Genomic DNA, 13,946 nt, shown 5'->3' with positions numbered 1-13,946 from the left:
TTAAATTACAGCAATGGCATACATGCATCAGTAGAAAAAATGACTTTTATTAAAATATGTAATAGTGTAATACCCATTTGGGGAACAGTAAAATCCATATCGTTAATTATGGGGGGATAAATATGTACTATAATAAAAACACTCAAGTCTTTAAGGTTTAATGATCTCCACCATAATCTATTTTATAAATTCACTAAATGGTCATATTTTTAATTTTTTTCATAAAACCAGGTACACTGAAACTAACAGAACAGAAAGTGTGGAAGAGCTTAGAACACATAGGCACAAGGGAAAATTTCCTGAACAGAACACCAATGGCTTATGCTCTAAGATCAAGAATCGACAAATGGGACCTCATAAAATTGCAAAGCTTCTGTTAGGCAAAGGAAACTGTCAAAAGGAGAAAGTGGTAACCAACAGATTGGGAAAAGATCTTAACCAATCCTACATCTGATAAAGGGCTACTATCCAATATATACAAAGAACTCAAGAAGTTAGACTTTAGAGAATCAAATAATCCTACTAAAAATGGGGTCCAAAGCTAAACAAAGAATTCTCAACTGAGGAATATTGAATGGCTGAGAAGCACCTAAAGAAATGCTCAACTGAGATTCCACCTCACACCAGTCAGTACGGCTAAGATGCAAAACTCAAGTGACAGCAGACACTGATGAGAATGTGGAGAAAGAGGAACACTCCTTCATTGTTGGAGGGGTTATAAGATGGTTCAACCACTATGGAAATCAGTCTGATGGTTTCTCACAAAATTGGACATAGTACTACCTGAGAACCCAGCTATACCACTACTGGGCATATACCCAAAAGAAGCTCCAACACCTAACATCGACACATGTTCCACTATGTTCATAGCAGCTTTATTTATAATAGCCAGAAACTGGAAAGAACCCAGATGTCCTTTAGCAGAGGAATAGATACAGAAATTGTGGTACATTTACTCAATGGAGTACTACTCAGCTATTAAAACAATGACTTCACGAAATTCAGGCAAATGGATAAAACTTGAAGCTATCATCCTGAGTGAGGTAACTCAGTCACAAAAGAACACTCACGGTATGTACTCACTGATAAGTGGATACTAGCCCCAAAGGCTCAGAATACCCAAAAAGCAATTCACAGAACTTATGAAGCTCAAAGAAAGGCCAGAAGGTGGATGCCACAGCCCTTCTTAGAAGGGAGAACAAACCACCCATTGGAGGAAATAATGGGACAAATAAAGCAGCAAGGATTGGAGAAAAGATCATCCAGAGACTGCCTCACCTTTCCATGTGCAGGTACTAAACCCCTGCACTATTGCTGATCCCAAGTAGTGCTTACTGGCAGGAGACTGATATGGATGCTTCCTCAGAGGCTCTGCCAGAGTCATACTGATACAGAGAAGGATGCTTGCAGCTAACATTCCACTGAACATAGGGAATCCAATGAAGGAGCTAGAGAAAGGACTGAAGGAGCTGAAAGGGTCTGCAACCCCATGGGAAGAACCAAATCTAACCAAACCCACCACAGCTCCCAGGGATTAAAACACCAACCAATGTGTTCGCATGGGCATGGAGACCCATGACTCCTGGTGCACATGTAGCAGAGGACACCATCTCTGGCATCAATGGGAGGAGAGGCATTGGTCCAGCGAAGGCTCGTTTTCCCAGTGTAGGAGAACGCCAAAGCGCTGAGATGGGAGAGTATGGTTGGGCGAGGGAGCACCTTCATGGAGGCAATGGGAGGGGAAGGGCGAGATGATATTTGGGGAAAGGGGATAACATCTGAAACGTGAATACAGAGAATATCTCATTAAAAAAAAAAAAAGTCCACATATCAACACTAGATTTAGTAAGAAAACACATACTAAGAGCAATCCCTGTCGTTCCGTCACGAATGAACAAACACCCTGTTCTATTTTAAAACCAGGTCAGCAGAACCTCCCTTTGTCCCGTATGAAATGTTCCAATCCAAGTTCTCCTCCATCGCCAGTTATGGGAACCAAAAGGCACGCCTTCTAAGGTTTCCTGTGTCCTCATCTCTGCCACTGCCCTCTGCTTCCTGGAGCTAACGGGTTTAGTGATGGAGCATGTGCTTACCAGACTGAGGGTGGAATCCAGAAAGCCAAAGTCACCGCAGCTAAGGCGGAAAAACTAGAGGTTCATTTAAAGGCCCAGAACACTTCAGAACTCTTCGGGGAACAGAAAGGTCCTGACCAACACTGGAAACCCCCCAACCATCCTTTCACACACGTGTCTTAGGAAAATAGTAACCTGAGAGTAATGGCTTCTATTTCACGTCTGCCTTCCAAATCTCGCGAAACTTCATTAGCCATTTATAATGTGAAACCTTCTCGGAGTGCATCTTGGGAAATGGAGTTTGATAGCTTTATTGGGTCCTGAATTCTTGGTGAACTGGGAACTCTCGCGAAACCAATTGACTGATTCTAAATAAGAATTACTGTCGAAATGGTTTATGGGAAATGTAGTTTCTAAGTTTACCGGCCTTGATAAAGATGATCAAATAGACTATGCATGTGAGGAGTAGTTTTCCAATTTCTAGTCACATCACAGCATTTTATGGGCCTGTCCTCAGCTTGTTCTTTTTTCTAAAATCGGCATCCTCTTAACAGTGACTCTTTCTGCTTTAAATATTCTGTAGGCAATCACTATGCTCCATGTATAACCCATGTTTCTATCCCCAAAGCCAGACTGCCTTACTTACATATTTTATACACATATCAACTTGCTGAAAACGTACCCAAAATAACCTAATATATAGCAGCTTTATCAACTTCTTCATCTAAAAAATCAGTGTCAACATAAAACTTCTTGCCACAGATAAATTTGTTCTGAAACTAATTCCAATGACCAGGTCCTAGATACACCAACTGAGGGTGTGCAAAAAGACACATTTTTACCACAGAGCTGTGCTCACTGGATATTATTAGTTGCATAATGAAGAAAATGAAATATCAAGATGTTTAATAAATATGATGGGTGATAGATTAATATCTTGCAGTAAAGCAGGATAATAAAACTGCTGTGTGCCTGTGTTGCTATCTTAGTTTTAGGATTGCTTGATATTATTAATCTCTTAGTAATATATGTTAGAATATTTCATAAAAAGTTGTTCAGCCTAATACAGGGCTGGACAATGAAATGATACTAAAAATTGCCCAGAGTAATTTGACTTTTCTTAGTATTCGAACTTCACATGAAGTTATGAAGCTCTCATAGCCAGAGTATCTCCGTATTATCAACATATTCTCCCAGCATGGACCATGATCCCAAGCTGAAAAATTATGATGTTATTAAAGATTGAGGAATCTCCAAAGTCAAAGTCAGTGTACATTTGAAACTTTTTTTTTTTTTTTTTTCCTTTTTTGGCAGTAGGGAGGTTTCAGATAATAGCAGTCAACATTTTTATAGTTCTACTTGTCAACCTGCATTCAATAAGTCATAAAGCATTACTCATTTGCCTTGAAAATGTTTATTTCACACTAGCATCTACCACACTGAGAGCCAAAATATGTCATCAGGTAGTATCTGAGACCAGCAGTAGTAAACTCTTGCTGTAACCCAATTGTTGTTTGAAGGTAAAATGGTAGCCACAAGCTTATATAGTTGATCAACACAGGAAATATGTGTAACCTTGAAGAAATGCAGCTATGATAGAGTATCTAGAGTGGGTGGGTCTTGAAGACTGAAAGTCTGATTCCAGTTTATTTGCTCACTGCTTCTTAACAGCAGATGCAATATGACAAGCTGCTTTAGCCCCCTGCTGCCAGGAGTTCCCAACAAGAATGGGGTGTATCCTCTCAAGCTATAAGGTCACATAACTCTTTCATTGTATGCTACTTCTTGCAATTTGTGTTGTTACAACAACAAGGAAAGTAAGGGACACAACTGTGTAAAAATAACCCTCCTGTCCAAAGCAAACTTTAGATTCAGTATAAAATTCCCACCAAATTTCAAGCAAACTTCTTCACAAAGTTTGAAAGGACAATTTTCAGCATTATTTAAAAACACATGAAAAAATGTATTATAGGTAAAACAACCCTGAATGGTAAAAAAGAGCTGCTAGTATCACGATCAGTAATCTCCAATTATATTACAGAGCCATAGCAATGAAAGGAGCATGAAACTGGCACAAAACCAGCCACATTAATAGATGTAACTGAAGACCCAGACTTAAGTTCACAATACTATGGACACCTGATTATTTTTATAAGGAAGAAAGAAATACACACTGGAAAAAAGACACATCTTAAACAGATGATGCTGGTCCATCTTGCTGCTTGTATGTAAAAAAAGCCAAATAGATCCAAACATATAACCATGCATAAAACTGGACTCCAAATAGACTAAAGATTTTAATATAAGGCCTGATACACTGACTCTGAAAGAAGAGAAAGTGGAGAACACTCTTGACCTTATTGATCAAAAGAAGACTTATGAACACACTAATTTCAGCAGTAAGAAAGAGTAATAAATGAACTTCCTGAAACTGAAAAGCTTCTGTATCACAAAGTAACATAATTTGAAGAAAGTAAAAAAAAAACCTACCTAATGGGAAACTGTTTAGCTGTTTAAACATCCAATAGTGGACCCATATATGAAATATATAAGAAAATAAAACTAAAATAATTCTGGATAGCAAGAAAACAATTTACATACCCAATTAAAGTGTGATACAGATCTAAACAGAAAAATCAAAAAACAGGGGAGAAGATTGGCTGAAAGTTTAAAAAGCGATGTTCAACACCCTTGAGCCATATGGCTTCAGCAGGGTATAGTCATCACAGTACCCAGTTTCCAGCATGACACCATGACACACTATTCCCAGGTGCTCTCTGGCAAGGCGGCCTCCCTCTTGAGCTCTCTGCCACTGAACTCTACTCACATTCCCAGCAACCTAGTAAAATCAACACTCTAGAGGTCCCAGCAGCATCTGGTCTCCCATGCACTGTGAATTTTTAAGTGCTTCTCAGCCATTTGAAATTCCTCAGTTGACAATTCTCTGTTTAACTCTGTACCCTATTTTAATAGTATTATTTGGTTAGCTGGAGTCTAACTTCTTGAGTTCTTTGTATATTTTGATGGTTAACCCTCCATTGGATGTAGGATTGGTAAAGATCTTTTCCCAATCCATTGGTTGCCATTTGTCCTATTGACAATGTCCTTTGCCCTACAGAAGTCCTTCAGTTTTATTAAGTCCCATTTGTTAATTCTTGATCTTAGTTCATAAACCACTGGTGTTCTGTTCAGAAAAATTTCCCTTGCACCAATGCATTTGAGGTTCTTTTCCACTATTTCTTCTATTAGATTCATTGTACCTGGTTTTATGTAAAGTTTCTTGATACAACTGGACTTGAGCTTTGTACAAAGAGATAAGGATGGCTCAATTTTCATTCTTCTACATTCTGATTTCCTGTTGAACCATCATTGTGTGTTTAAAATGCTGTCTCTTTTTCACTTTATGGCTTTGACTCCTTTGTCAAACATCAAGTGAACAAATGTGCGTGGTTTCATTTCTAGGTCCTAAATTCTATTCTCTTGATCAACCTGTATGTCTTTGTGCCAGTACCATGTCATTTTTCTCACTATTGCTCTGTAGTAGAGTTGAAGTCAGGGATGGTAATTTTCCCAGAATTTCTTTTATTGTTGAGAATAGTTTTTGCTATTCTGTGTTTTTGTTATTCCAGATAAATTTGAGAATTGCACTTTCTATCTCTGTGAAGAATTGTGTTGTAATTTAATGGAAATTGCATTGCATCTGTATATTGATTTTGGTATGATGGCCATTTTTACTATGTTAATCCTGCTGATCCATGAATGTGAAATATCTTTCCATTTTCTAAGATCTTTGTCAATTTCTTTTTTCAAAGACTTTAATTTGTTGTCATACAGAACTTTTACTTGCTTGGTTAGTATCATACCAAGTTATTTCATATAATCTGTGACTATTATAAAGTGTGTAGTTGTCCTAATTTCTTTCTATGTCCATTTATCCTTTATGTAAAGCAAAGCTACTGATTTGTTTGAATTTATTTTGTATCCAGCCACTCTGCTAAATTGTTTATCAGCTGTAGGGGTTCCCTAGTAGAGTTTTTTGTCATGTATACTATCATATCATGTACAAATAGTGATATCTTGATTTCCTCCTTTCTAATTGATATATCTTTGATCTCTATTTTTGTTGTTGTTGTCTCATTTCTTCTGCTAGAACTTCATGTACTTTATTGAATAGATAATGAGAGAGTGGACAGCTTTGTCTTGTCCCTGATTTTAGTGAGACTATGTTGGCTATTGGCTCGCTGTACATTGCTTTTATTATATTTAGCTGTGGACCTTGAATTTCTGTTCTCTCCAGTATGTTTATCATGAATGTATGTTGTATTTTGTCAAAGGCTTTCTCAGCATCTAATAAGATGATCATGCGTTTTTTTTCCCTTTGAGTTCATTTATATAGTGGATACATTAATTAATTTCCATATACTGGACCATTACTTGATCCCTGGGATTGTATCTTGTTTTATGTTGAAGCTTTTGACTCTCTTGTGTTTTTTGTAGGGTGATAGTTATGGATCTATTTGCATTCTTATACATGTGTGAAGATACTTTTATTCCCATTGTATAATATTAGATTATTTGTCAAAAATCTGATGTCTATTAGTACATAGATATACATCTGCATCTTTTCTTTCAATTAGTTTGATCAACATGGTTGTTTCTATGCCAATAAAATGGGGTTTTATTTATGTATCTCTGTAGTAAATCTTGAAATCACGTATGGTGAATTTGAGAAATGCCAGACATTTTTTTTATACTACAGGATTGTTTTTAGCTATCCTTGGTATTTTGTTTTCCCATATGAAGTTGAGTGTAATTTTTTTCAAAATTTTTAAGAAATTGTTATTTGTGTTACTATTTTATTGGTTTCAGCCTTAAGGTTGTTTATATCTTGATGTCTATACCTTTTTTGTGTGTGTGTGTGCTTGATTCTTTTTGTTCTGGGAGGTTTGGTGTGTTGTTGAGTTGCTAGTATGTGATTTTTTTTTAATGTTCATTTATTCATTTACAACTAATTGCAGCCCACCTCTTCTCCTAGTTCACTCTCTCCAAAGGAGTAATTATTTTTATAAATATATTTTATATTGATGCAACCAGCATTAGCTAATCAATGTGAATCACTTCTACTATAATCTTGTACATTTTTAGGTAACACTGTTTGTACCTTAATGTGAGAGACCTAAACTTTTGGGTTCAGATTTTATCTTTAAAACGCTGTCCAAAAGTTGAACTCAAATTAACTAACAGGCCAGTACCTAGCACCAGTTTCCAGACTACTCCTTCAACAATACTGTGTCTAGCACAGGTTTCCAGGTTTCTCCCCCAACAAATCTGTATCCACAGGTTACAAAACTGCCCCTGGCACTTGACTTCCTAACAACCATCAATCCAGAAAAAAGCAGAAATTAAGTTCATGGTTTAGGTCCCAGTACCAGCCAATCATGTTATAGGCCATAATGCACTCCCCCTCCCCTTACCCTAATTTTATGTGTGCCAGGCTGGAAATTCCCTTTTGTCTCTATAAGTGCTTACCTGAATCCAAGCTTAGGGCTGCCCCACCCATTCTGCTGTGTCACAGATAGTGATGTGGTCCAAGCTGGAGCTTCAATAAAGAAGCACAAATGTAATTGCATCTGAATTGACTCCTTGGTGGTCTTTGGGTTTCATGGACACTTCCTGGCACAACAATCTCCATTGACTATTAGTTGCAAATTGGTATGATGATAAGATTTAAAAAAAAAAAAACATCATATTTTGATATGTATTCCTAGGTATTCTTGAATTTACAATTCTCTTTTCACCGTACAATGTGCTACAATTTACATATGCACCTTCACATTGACTCAGTGTGCTTCTATTTCCATTATTACACCTTTAATAAAATCTTGTGATTCATCTTGGCCTAGAGCCCCAGACAGATCAGGCAACTGATACCGGGATTGGTAGCCTGCCTCCAGAGAACTGAGTGCCCAAGAGAGACACAGGAGTGCTCTCTGTACTGAGCTCATGGGTGAGTCCAAGCTCTCTCTTCACTGACTGTCTGGGAAGAAACTCCAGGAGCTCTCAGGGTTCAGGGATCACAGTGTAGTCTGGGATTGAACTGGTCCAGCATTCATCTCTGCCCAGAGCCACAGACAGATCATGCACACTGACATCAGGACTGGTGACCTGCCCACAGAGAACTGAGCTTCAAGGGAAGACACAAGAGCAGTCTCCCTATGGAGCCCACTGCCCTCCATCTGCACCCAGAGCTAGTGCTGGCCCATTGCCATCAGAGCTCTCAGACTGTCCAGAGAGAGCCGAACACCGATCAGGACTGGTGGCCTGCCCACAGGTTGGTGGACACTCTGAAAAGCCTCAGGAGGACTCTCACTCCTGAGCAGAAGTGTGAGTCTACATTCCCTCCCCACTGTCTATCCTGGGAAAGGAGGTCTGGAACTCTCAGGGTGTAGGGGGCAGTGCTGCCTGGAAACAGACACTTTCTGCACAAGGTCAGAGCTAGCCCAGTTGCATCAGGACTGGGCACTGTCTTTGGAGAGTCAAGCACCCGGGAACAAACTTCTTAAAGAGACCCTCAGGAGAGAAAAGGTCCAGTAAGAGACAAGAAGATCACCAAGAATTACCAATATCAAGATGGCAAAAGGCAAGCACAAGAATCTAAGAAATGGCAACATCAGAACCCAGTTCTCCCAACAAGAGAAATAGTGGATATCCCAAATCACCAGAAAAACAAGGTTTAGACCTAAAATCAAACTTCATGATAATGAAAATTTTTAAGAAGCACATAACACACTTAAACAAGTATAGGAAAGTCAGGAGAACATAGGCAAACAAGTTGAAGCCCTTAAAGAGGAAACACAAAATTCACTCAAAGAGCTAAAGGAAAATCCAAACATACAGATAAAAACAGAAATAAGAACAATGAAGAAGTCACAAAAGGAGACAACCATGAAGTTGGAAAATATAGGAAAGACATTAGGAGTCACAGATGCAAGCATCACCAACAGATACAAGAGATGAAAGAGATTCTCAGGAGAAGATACCATAAAAATCATTGACACAACATCCAGAAATTTCAGGACACAATGAGAGGACTAAACCTAAGGATAATAGGTATAAAAGAGAGCAAAGACTCCCAACTAAAAGGGCCAGAAACATCTTCAACAAAATTATAGAAGAAAACTTCCTTAACTTAAAGAAAGAGATAACCACTAACATACAAAAAGCCTATAGAACTTTAAATAGATTGGACCAGAAAAGAAATTCTTCCTGATACACAATAGCCAAAAAAAAAACAAATGTTCAAAACAAAGAAAGAACACTAACAGCAGTAAGGGAAAAAAGACAGGTAACATATAAAGGCAGACTGGTAAGAATTACACCAGTCTTTTCAAGATCCTGGACTGACGTCATACAGACCCTAAGAGAACACAAATGACAGCCCAGGTTACTATATCTAGCAAAACTCTCAATTACCATAGATGGAGAAACCAAGATATCCCAGGACAAAAGCAAACGTACAGAATATCTGTTCACAAATCCAGTACTACAAAGAATAATAGGTGGAAAACTCCATCACAAAAAGATGAACTTCACCCCAGGAAGATCAAGAAACTAATCTTGCAATTAAAAACAAAGAGGAAAAACACACAAACATAACTCTACTTCTAACAAGAAAAACAGCAAAAAACAACAATCATTATTCTTTAATATCTTTTAACATAAATGGACTCAATTCTCCAATAAAAAGACAGACTATGAGACTGGATTCATGTGGAGAGCCGAGACAACATTTTCCACCACTAGATGGCGCTGACTTTTGTTGCGGCAGCCTGGCTCCTCCCTTTAAAAAAACTGGGCGCATGCTCAAAGAGTGATGAGAGCCAAGTCACTGCCCATCCACTATATAAACAAACTCAAGGGGAAAAAAAATGGCATGATCATTTCACTAGATGCTGAGAAAGCATTTGACAAAATTCAACACCCCTTCATGTTTAAAGTCTTGGAAAGGTCAGAAATTCAAGCCTCATCCTTGAACATAGTAAAAGCATTATACAGCACACCAGTAAACAACATTAAACTAAATGGTGAGAAGCTTGAAGCAATCCCACTAAAATCAGGGACTGGACAAGGCTGCCCACTCTCTCTTTTCCTATATAATTTAGTACTGGAAGAACTTGCCAGAGCCATCAGACAGCGAAAAGAGGTCAAAGGGATACAAATTGGAAAGGAAGAAGTCAAAATATCATTATTTGCAGATGGTATCATATATACTTATTTGACTTTAAAAATTCCACCAAAGAACTTTTACAGCTGGTAAACAACTTGAGCAAAGTAGCTGGATAGAAAATTAACTCAAACAAATCAGTAGCTTTCCTTTACTAAAAGGACAAACAGTATGAGAAAAAAATAGTCACAAAGAATATAACATACCTTGGTGTGACATTAACCAAGCAAGTGAAAGATCTGTATGGCAAAAACTTCATGTTTCTGAAGAAGGAAATTGAATAAGAGGATGAAGCTTTCCCATGCTCATGTTGGGATGATGTTCCAATCCCACATGGGAAGGAGAAGAAAGCGATCACAGGGTAGAGAGAGAGAGAGAGAGAGAGAGAGAGAGAGAGAGAGAGAGAGAGAGAGAGAGAGAGAGACACACAGAGACACACTGAGACACAGAGACACAGAGACACAGAGAGACAGAGATTTGGTTGGGAGCGGGAAGGGGGAGGCAAAAAGAGGGATATGATCAGGTATTGGGGGTCTGGAAACTGGATCAAAGCCCTAAAAGCCAGCAGAATGAAATTATGCAACCTTATGTGTGGGAGTTGGGGGGACCCTTTAGAATGTACCAGAGACTTGGGAGATCAAAGGCTTACAGAACTCAGATGGGGTGTACCTTTGACACAATGCTCTACAGTGGAAAGAGGGAACTTGTAGAGTCCACCTCCCATAGAAAGACTGGGCATCGAGTAGATGGATGGCCCATCCCACAGTCAAAAATTCTGACCCTGAATTGTCTCTGCCTAACATAACTTCAGAGACAAAAATAGAGAAGAGACTGAGGGAAAGTAGATCAAGTGATAAGCCCAAATTGGGATACATCGCATGCAGAGGGTCCAAGGTCTGGTACTATTACCCATAGTATGGTGAGATTACAGACAGGAGCTTAGCATGGCTGTCCTCAGAAAGGCCTAGCAAGCAGGTGATTGAGACAGAGGCAGATATTTACACCCAACCAATGAACTGAGGTCAGGACCCATGGAATTGACTTAGGGCAAAGTTAGGAGAAGCTAAGACGGAAGGCAACTCATTAAGAAGACCAGCAGTCTCAACTCACCTGGACCCCTGAGATCTCTCAGATACTGAGTCACCAATGAAGTAGCTAGTCAGAGGCCCCTGATACAAATACAGCAGACAACCACCTGGTCTGACCTCAGTGAGAGAAATTGTGCCTAACCCTCAAGAGCCTTGTTTGGTAGTGGTTTGGGTGGGTACATACTCTTGGAAACTGAGAGAAGCAATGGGATGATGAAGTGTTAGACGGCAGACTGAAAGGGAAGGCGTTAATGACTGGAGTGTAAATAATACAAGTAGTTAAAAAATGAAGTGCAGAGAATTCTCAAGAGATGAAACACAATTGGCTGAGAAATGGAAGAAAACGGTTATACATCCTTCATCTTCAGGAAAAGAAAAATTAAAACTACTGTGAGATTTCATTTTATCTGAACCAGAATGGCCAAGATCAATCACTATTTTTAATGATTTTATTACATATTTTTCTGTACATGTATGAATACATGCATGTATGTAGTTGATACACACACGATCATAATATGCTTATAGTTCATGAATTGTATCTTGCCAGAGTCAGTTCTTTCCTTTCACTACTATGGTTACAGAGATTGGAGTGTTTTCCTCAGGTTTAGAGGTAGGTTCCTTTGCATGTGGAATAATCTGCCAGTTCATATAGTCTTTTACAAGTCAGTATACTGTTTTGAAAAATATTTTCTACATTCATATTTCTATTGTTTTACATTTACTGTGAATATCCAATAGTAACATGCTAGTTTTGGATTTGGCGTTTTGTTTTTTAATTTTTATTCTTTCACAAATCCTGAAGAATGATAATATTCTTAAAGAAATAAAGTCTTGTTTTAAGTTTCACAGACATTGACACATAAAAAACACCAGGATTCAGTACAAATTATTGAAGCAAACTTTTATAATCTTATAGCAACAGAAGTTTCAGATACTGTACTTTACCAGAAATCTAGTTGTGATTGTTTGCCCAGGGATTGTCAGGATTGGAAGGTATGACTCTTTTCGAGCAGGTGTGTTACTGTGGGTGTGGGTTATGAGTCTCTCATTCTAGCTGCCTGGAACTGAGTATTCTGCTAGCAACTTTCAGATGAAGATGTAGAACTCTCAGCTCCTCCTGCACCATGCCTTCCTGGATGCTGCCTTTTACCTACCTTGATGACACTGGACTGAACCATTGAATCTGTGTGCCAAATCTAACTACATGTTGTCCTTTATAAGACTTGCCTTGGTCATAGTGTCTGTTCATCGCAGTAAAACACTAAGACACTACATATTTTGACTAATTCTAGGATTGTAAATAGTAAGCAATATACACATTATTCAAATTAATTTGTCCTGCTTAAAAGATTTTTTATGGCAACTTTCATGTCATTGTTCCTTAAACTGTAGATAAAAGGGTTCATCATTTGAGGAAGCACAGAGTACATCACTGAAGCCACTGCAGATTTTCCTGGTGAAGCACTTACTGCAGAGCTGATATATACCATAGAACCTGCCCCATAAAATAAGGAAACCACTGACAAGTGAGTCCCACAAGTAGAGAAGGCTTTGTACTTTCCCTCCAATGATGCTATCTTCAAGACTGTGGACACAATATGATAATAAGAATAAATAATTCCACAAAGAGGAACTCCACCAAATATGCAAGTTGCCAAAAAGAGCACAATGTTATCAATGAGGGTATCAGAACAGGAAAGTTTGATGACCTGATCAAGTTCACAGAAGAAGTGAGGGATTTCCAGATCTCTGCAGAAGGATAGCCGCTGTACCATGAGAGTGTGCATCAGGGAATCCATAATACTAATGAACATAGACATTAGTGAGAGTAGAACACATAACTTAGGATTCATAATGATATTATACTGTAATGGTTGACAAATAGCTGTATATCGATCATAGGCCATCACTGTAAGGAGAAAATTTTCAAAGTATGCAAAAGTAAGTACAAAGAAGAGCTGTGTGAGGCAGCCGGTGTATGTGATGCTCTGGTCATTTGCTTGGATGTTAGTCAGCATCTTGATGACTGTGGTTGTGCTTAAACCAATATCATTAAAGGACAAATTGGAGAGGAAAAAGTACATGGGAGTATGGAGGTGGGACTCAAAGGCTATACCTAGAATTATGAGCAGGTTTCCAAGGACAGTGACTAAGTATATTAATAGGAAGAGACTGAAGACGAGAGACTGAAGTTCTGCATCATCTGTAAATCCAAGAAGAAGGAACTGTAACACAAATGTATGGTTCTGGGGTTGCATATTTCTTGTCAATCTTTAGGAGAAAATGTAACAAAATGAAAATGTTAGCAATCAAATCTAAATAAAAAAATCAGTATCACTTTTTACCATGCTAAAAATATAAAAAAAAAAAATGTCAGTCACTGTTTTCTTACTGAATGCCATTTGATAAAAATAGTTAAAATTTTATCAGATGCCTCAATATTATTTTATATATTTTCTATTCATAGATAAATTTTCTTTTTGATAATCTGATACACATGTATAATGAATTCTTATTACAACAACTCCATCATATCTTCCTGAGATCATGTCACCCATC

The 13,946-nt window shown here is 38.2% G+C and overlaps 1 protein-coding gene across 1 annotated transcript in view; it reads right to left on the bottom strand.

Moving 5' to 3' along the window:
* Positions 1-12,715: 12,715 nt before the first annotated feature.
* Positions 12,716-13,946, bottom strand: part of LOC308430883 (uncharacterized protein) — a gene marked incomplete at both ends in the record, with an annotated part of 38,167 nt that continues 36,936 nt past the window's right edge. Inside the window, one exon of the mRNA XM_080930160.1 lies at positions 12,716-13,658. Coding sequence (XP_080786286.1) covers positions 12,716-13,658 — 943 coding nt within the window. The remainder of the gene's footprint in view (positions 13,659-13,946) is intronic.

Source organism: Micromys minutus (genome assembly GCF_963924665.1).
Source record: "Micromys minutus genome assembly, chromosome: 16".
Lineage (NCBI taxonomy): Eukaryota > Metazoa > Chordata > Mammalia > Rodentia > Muridae > Micromys > Micromys minutus.
The sequence above is the reverse complement of the archived record's forward strand: the minus strand, read 5'-3'. Positions and strand labels throughout refer to the sequence as shown.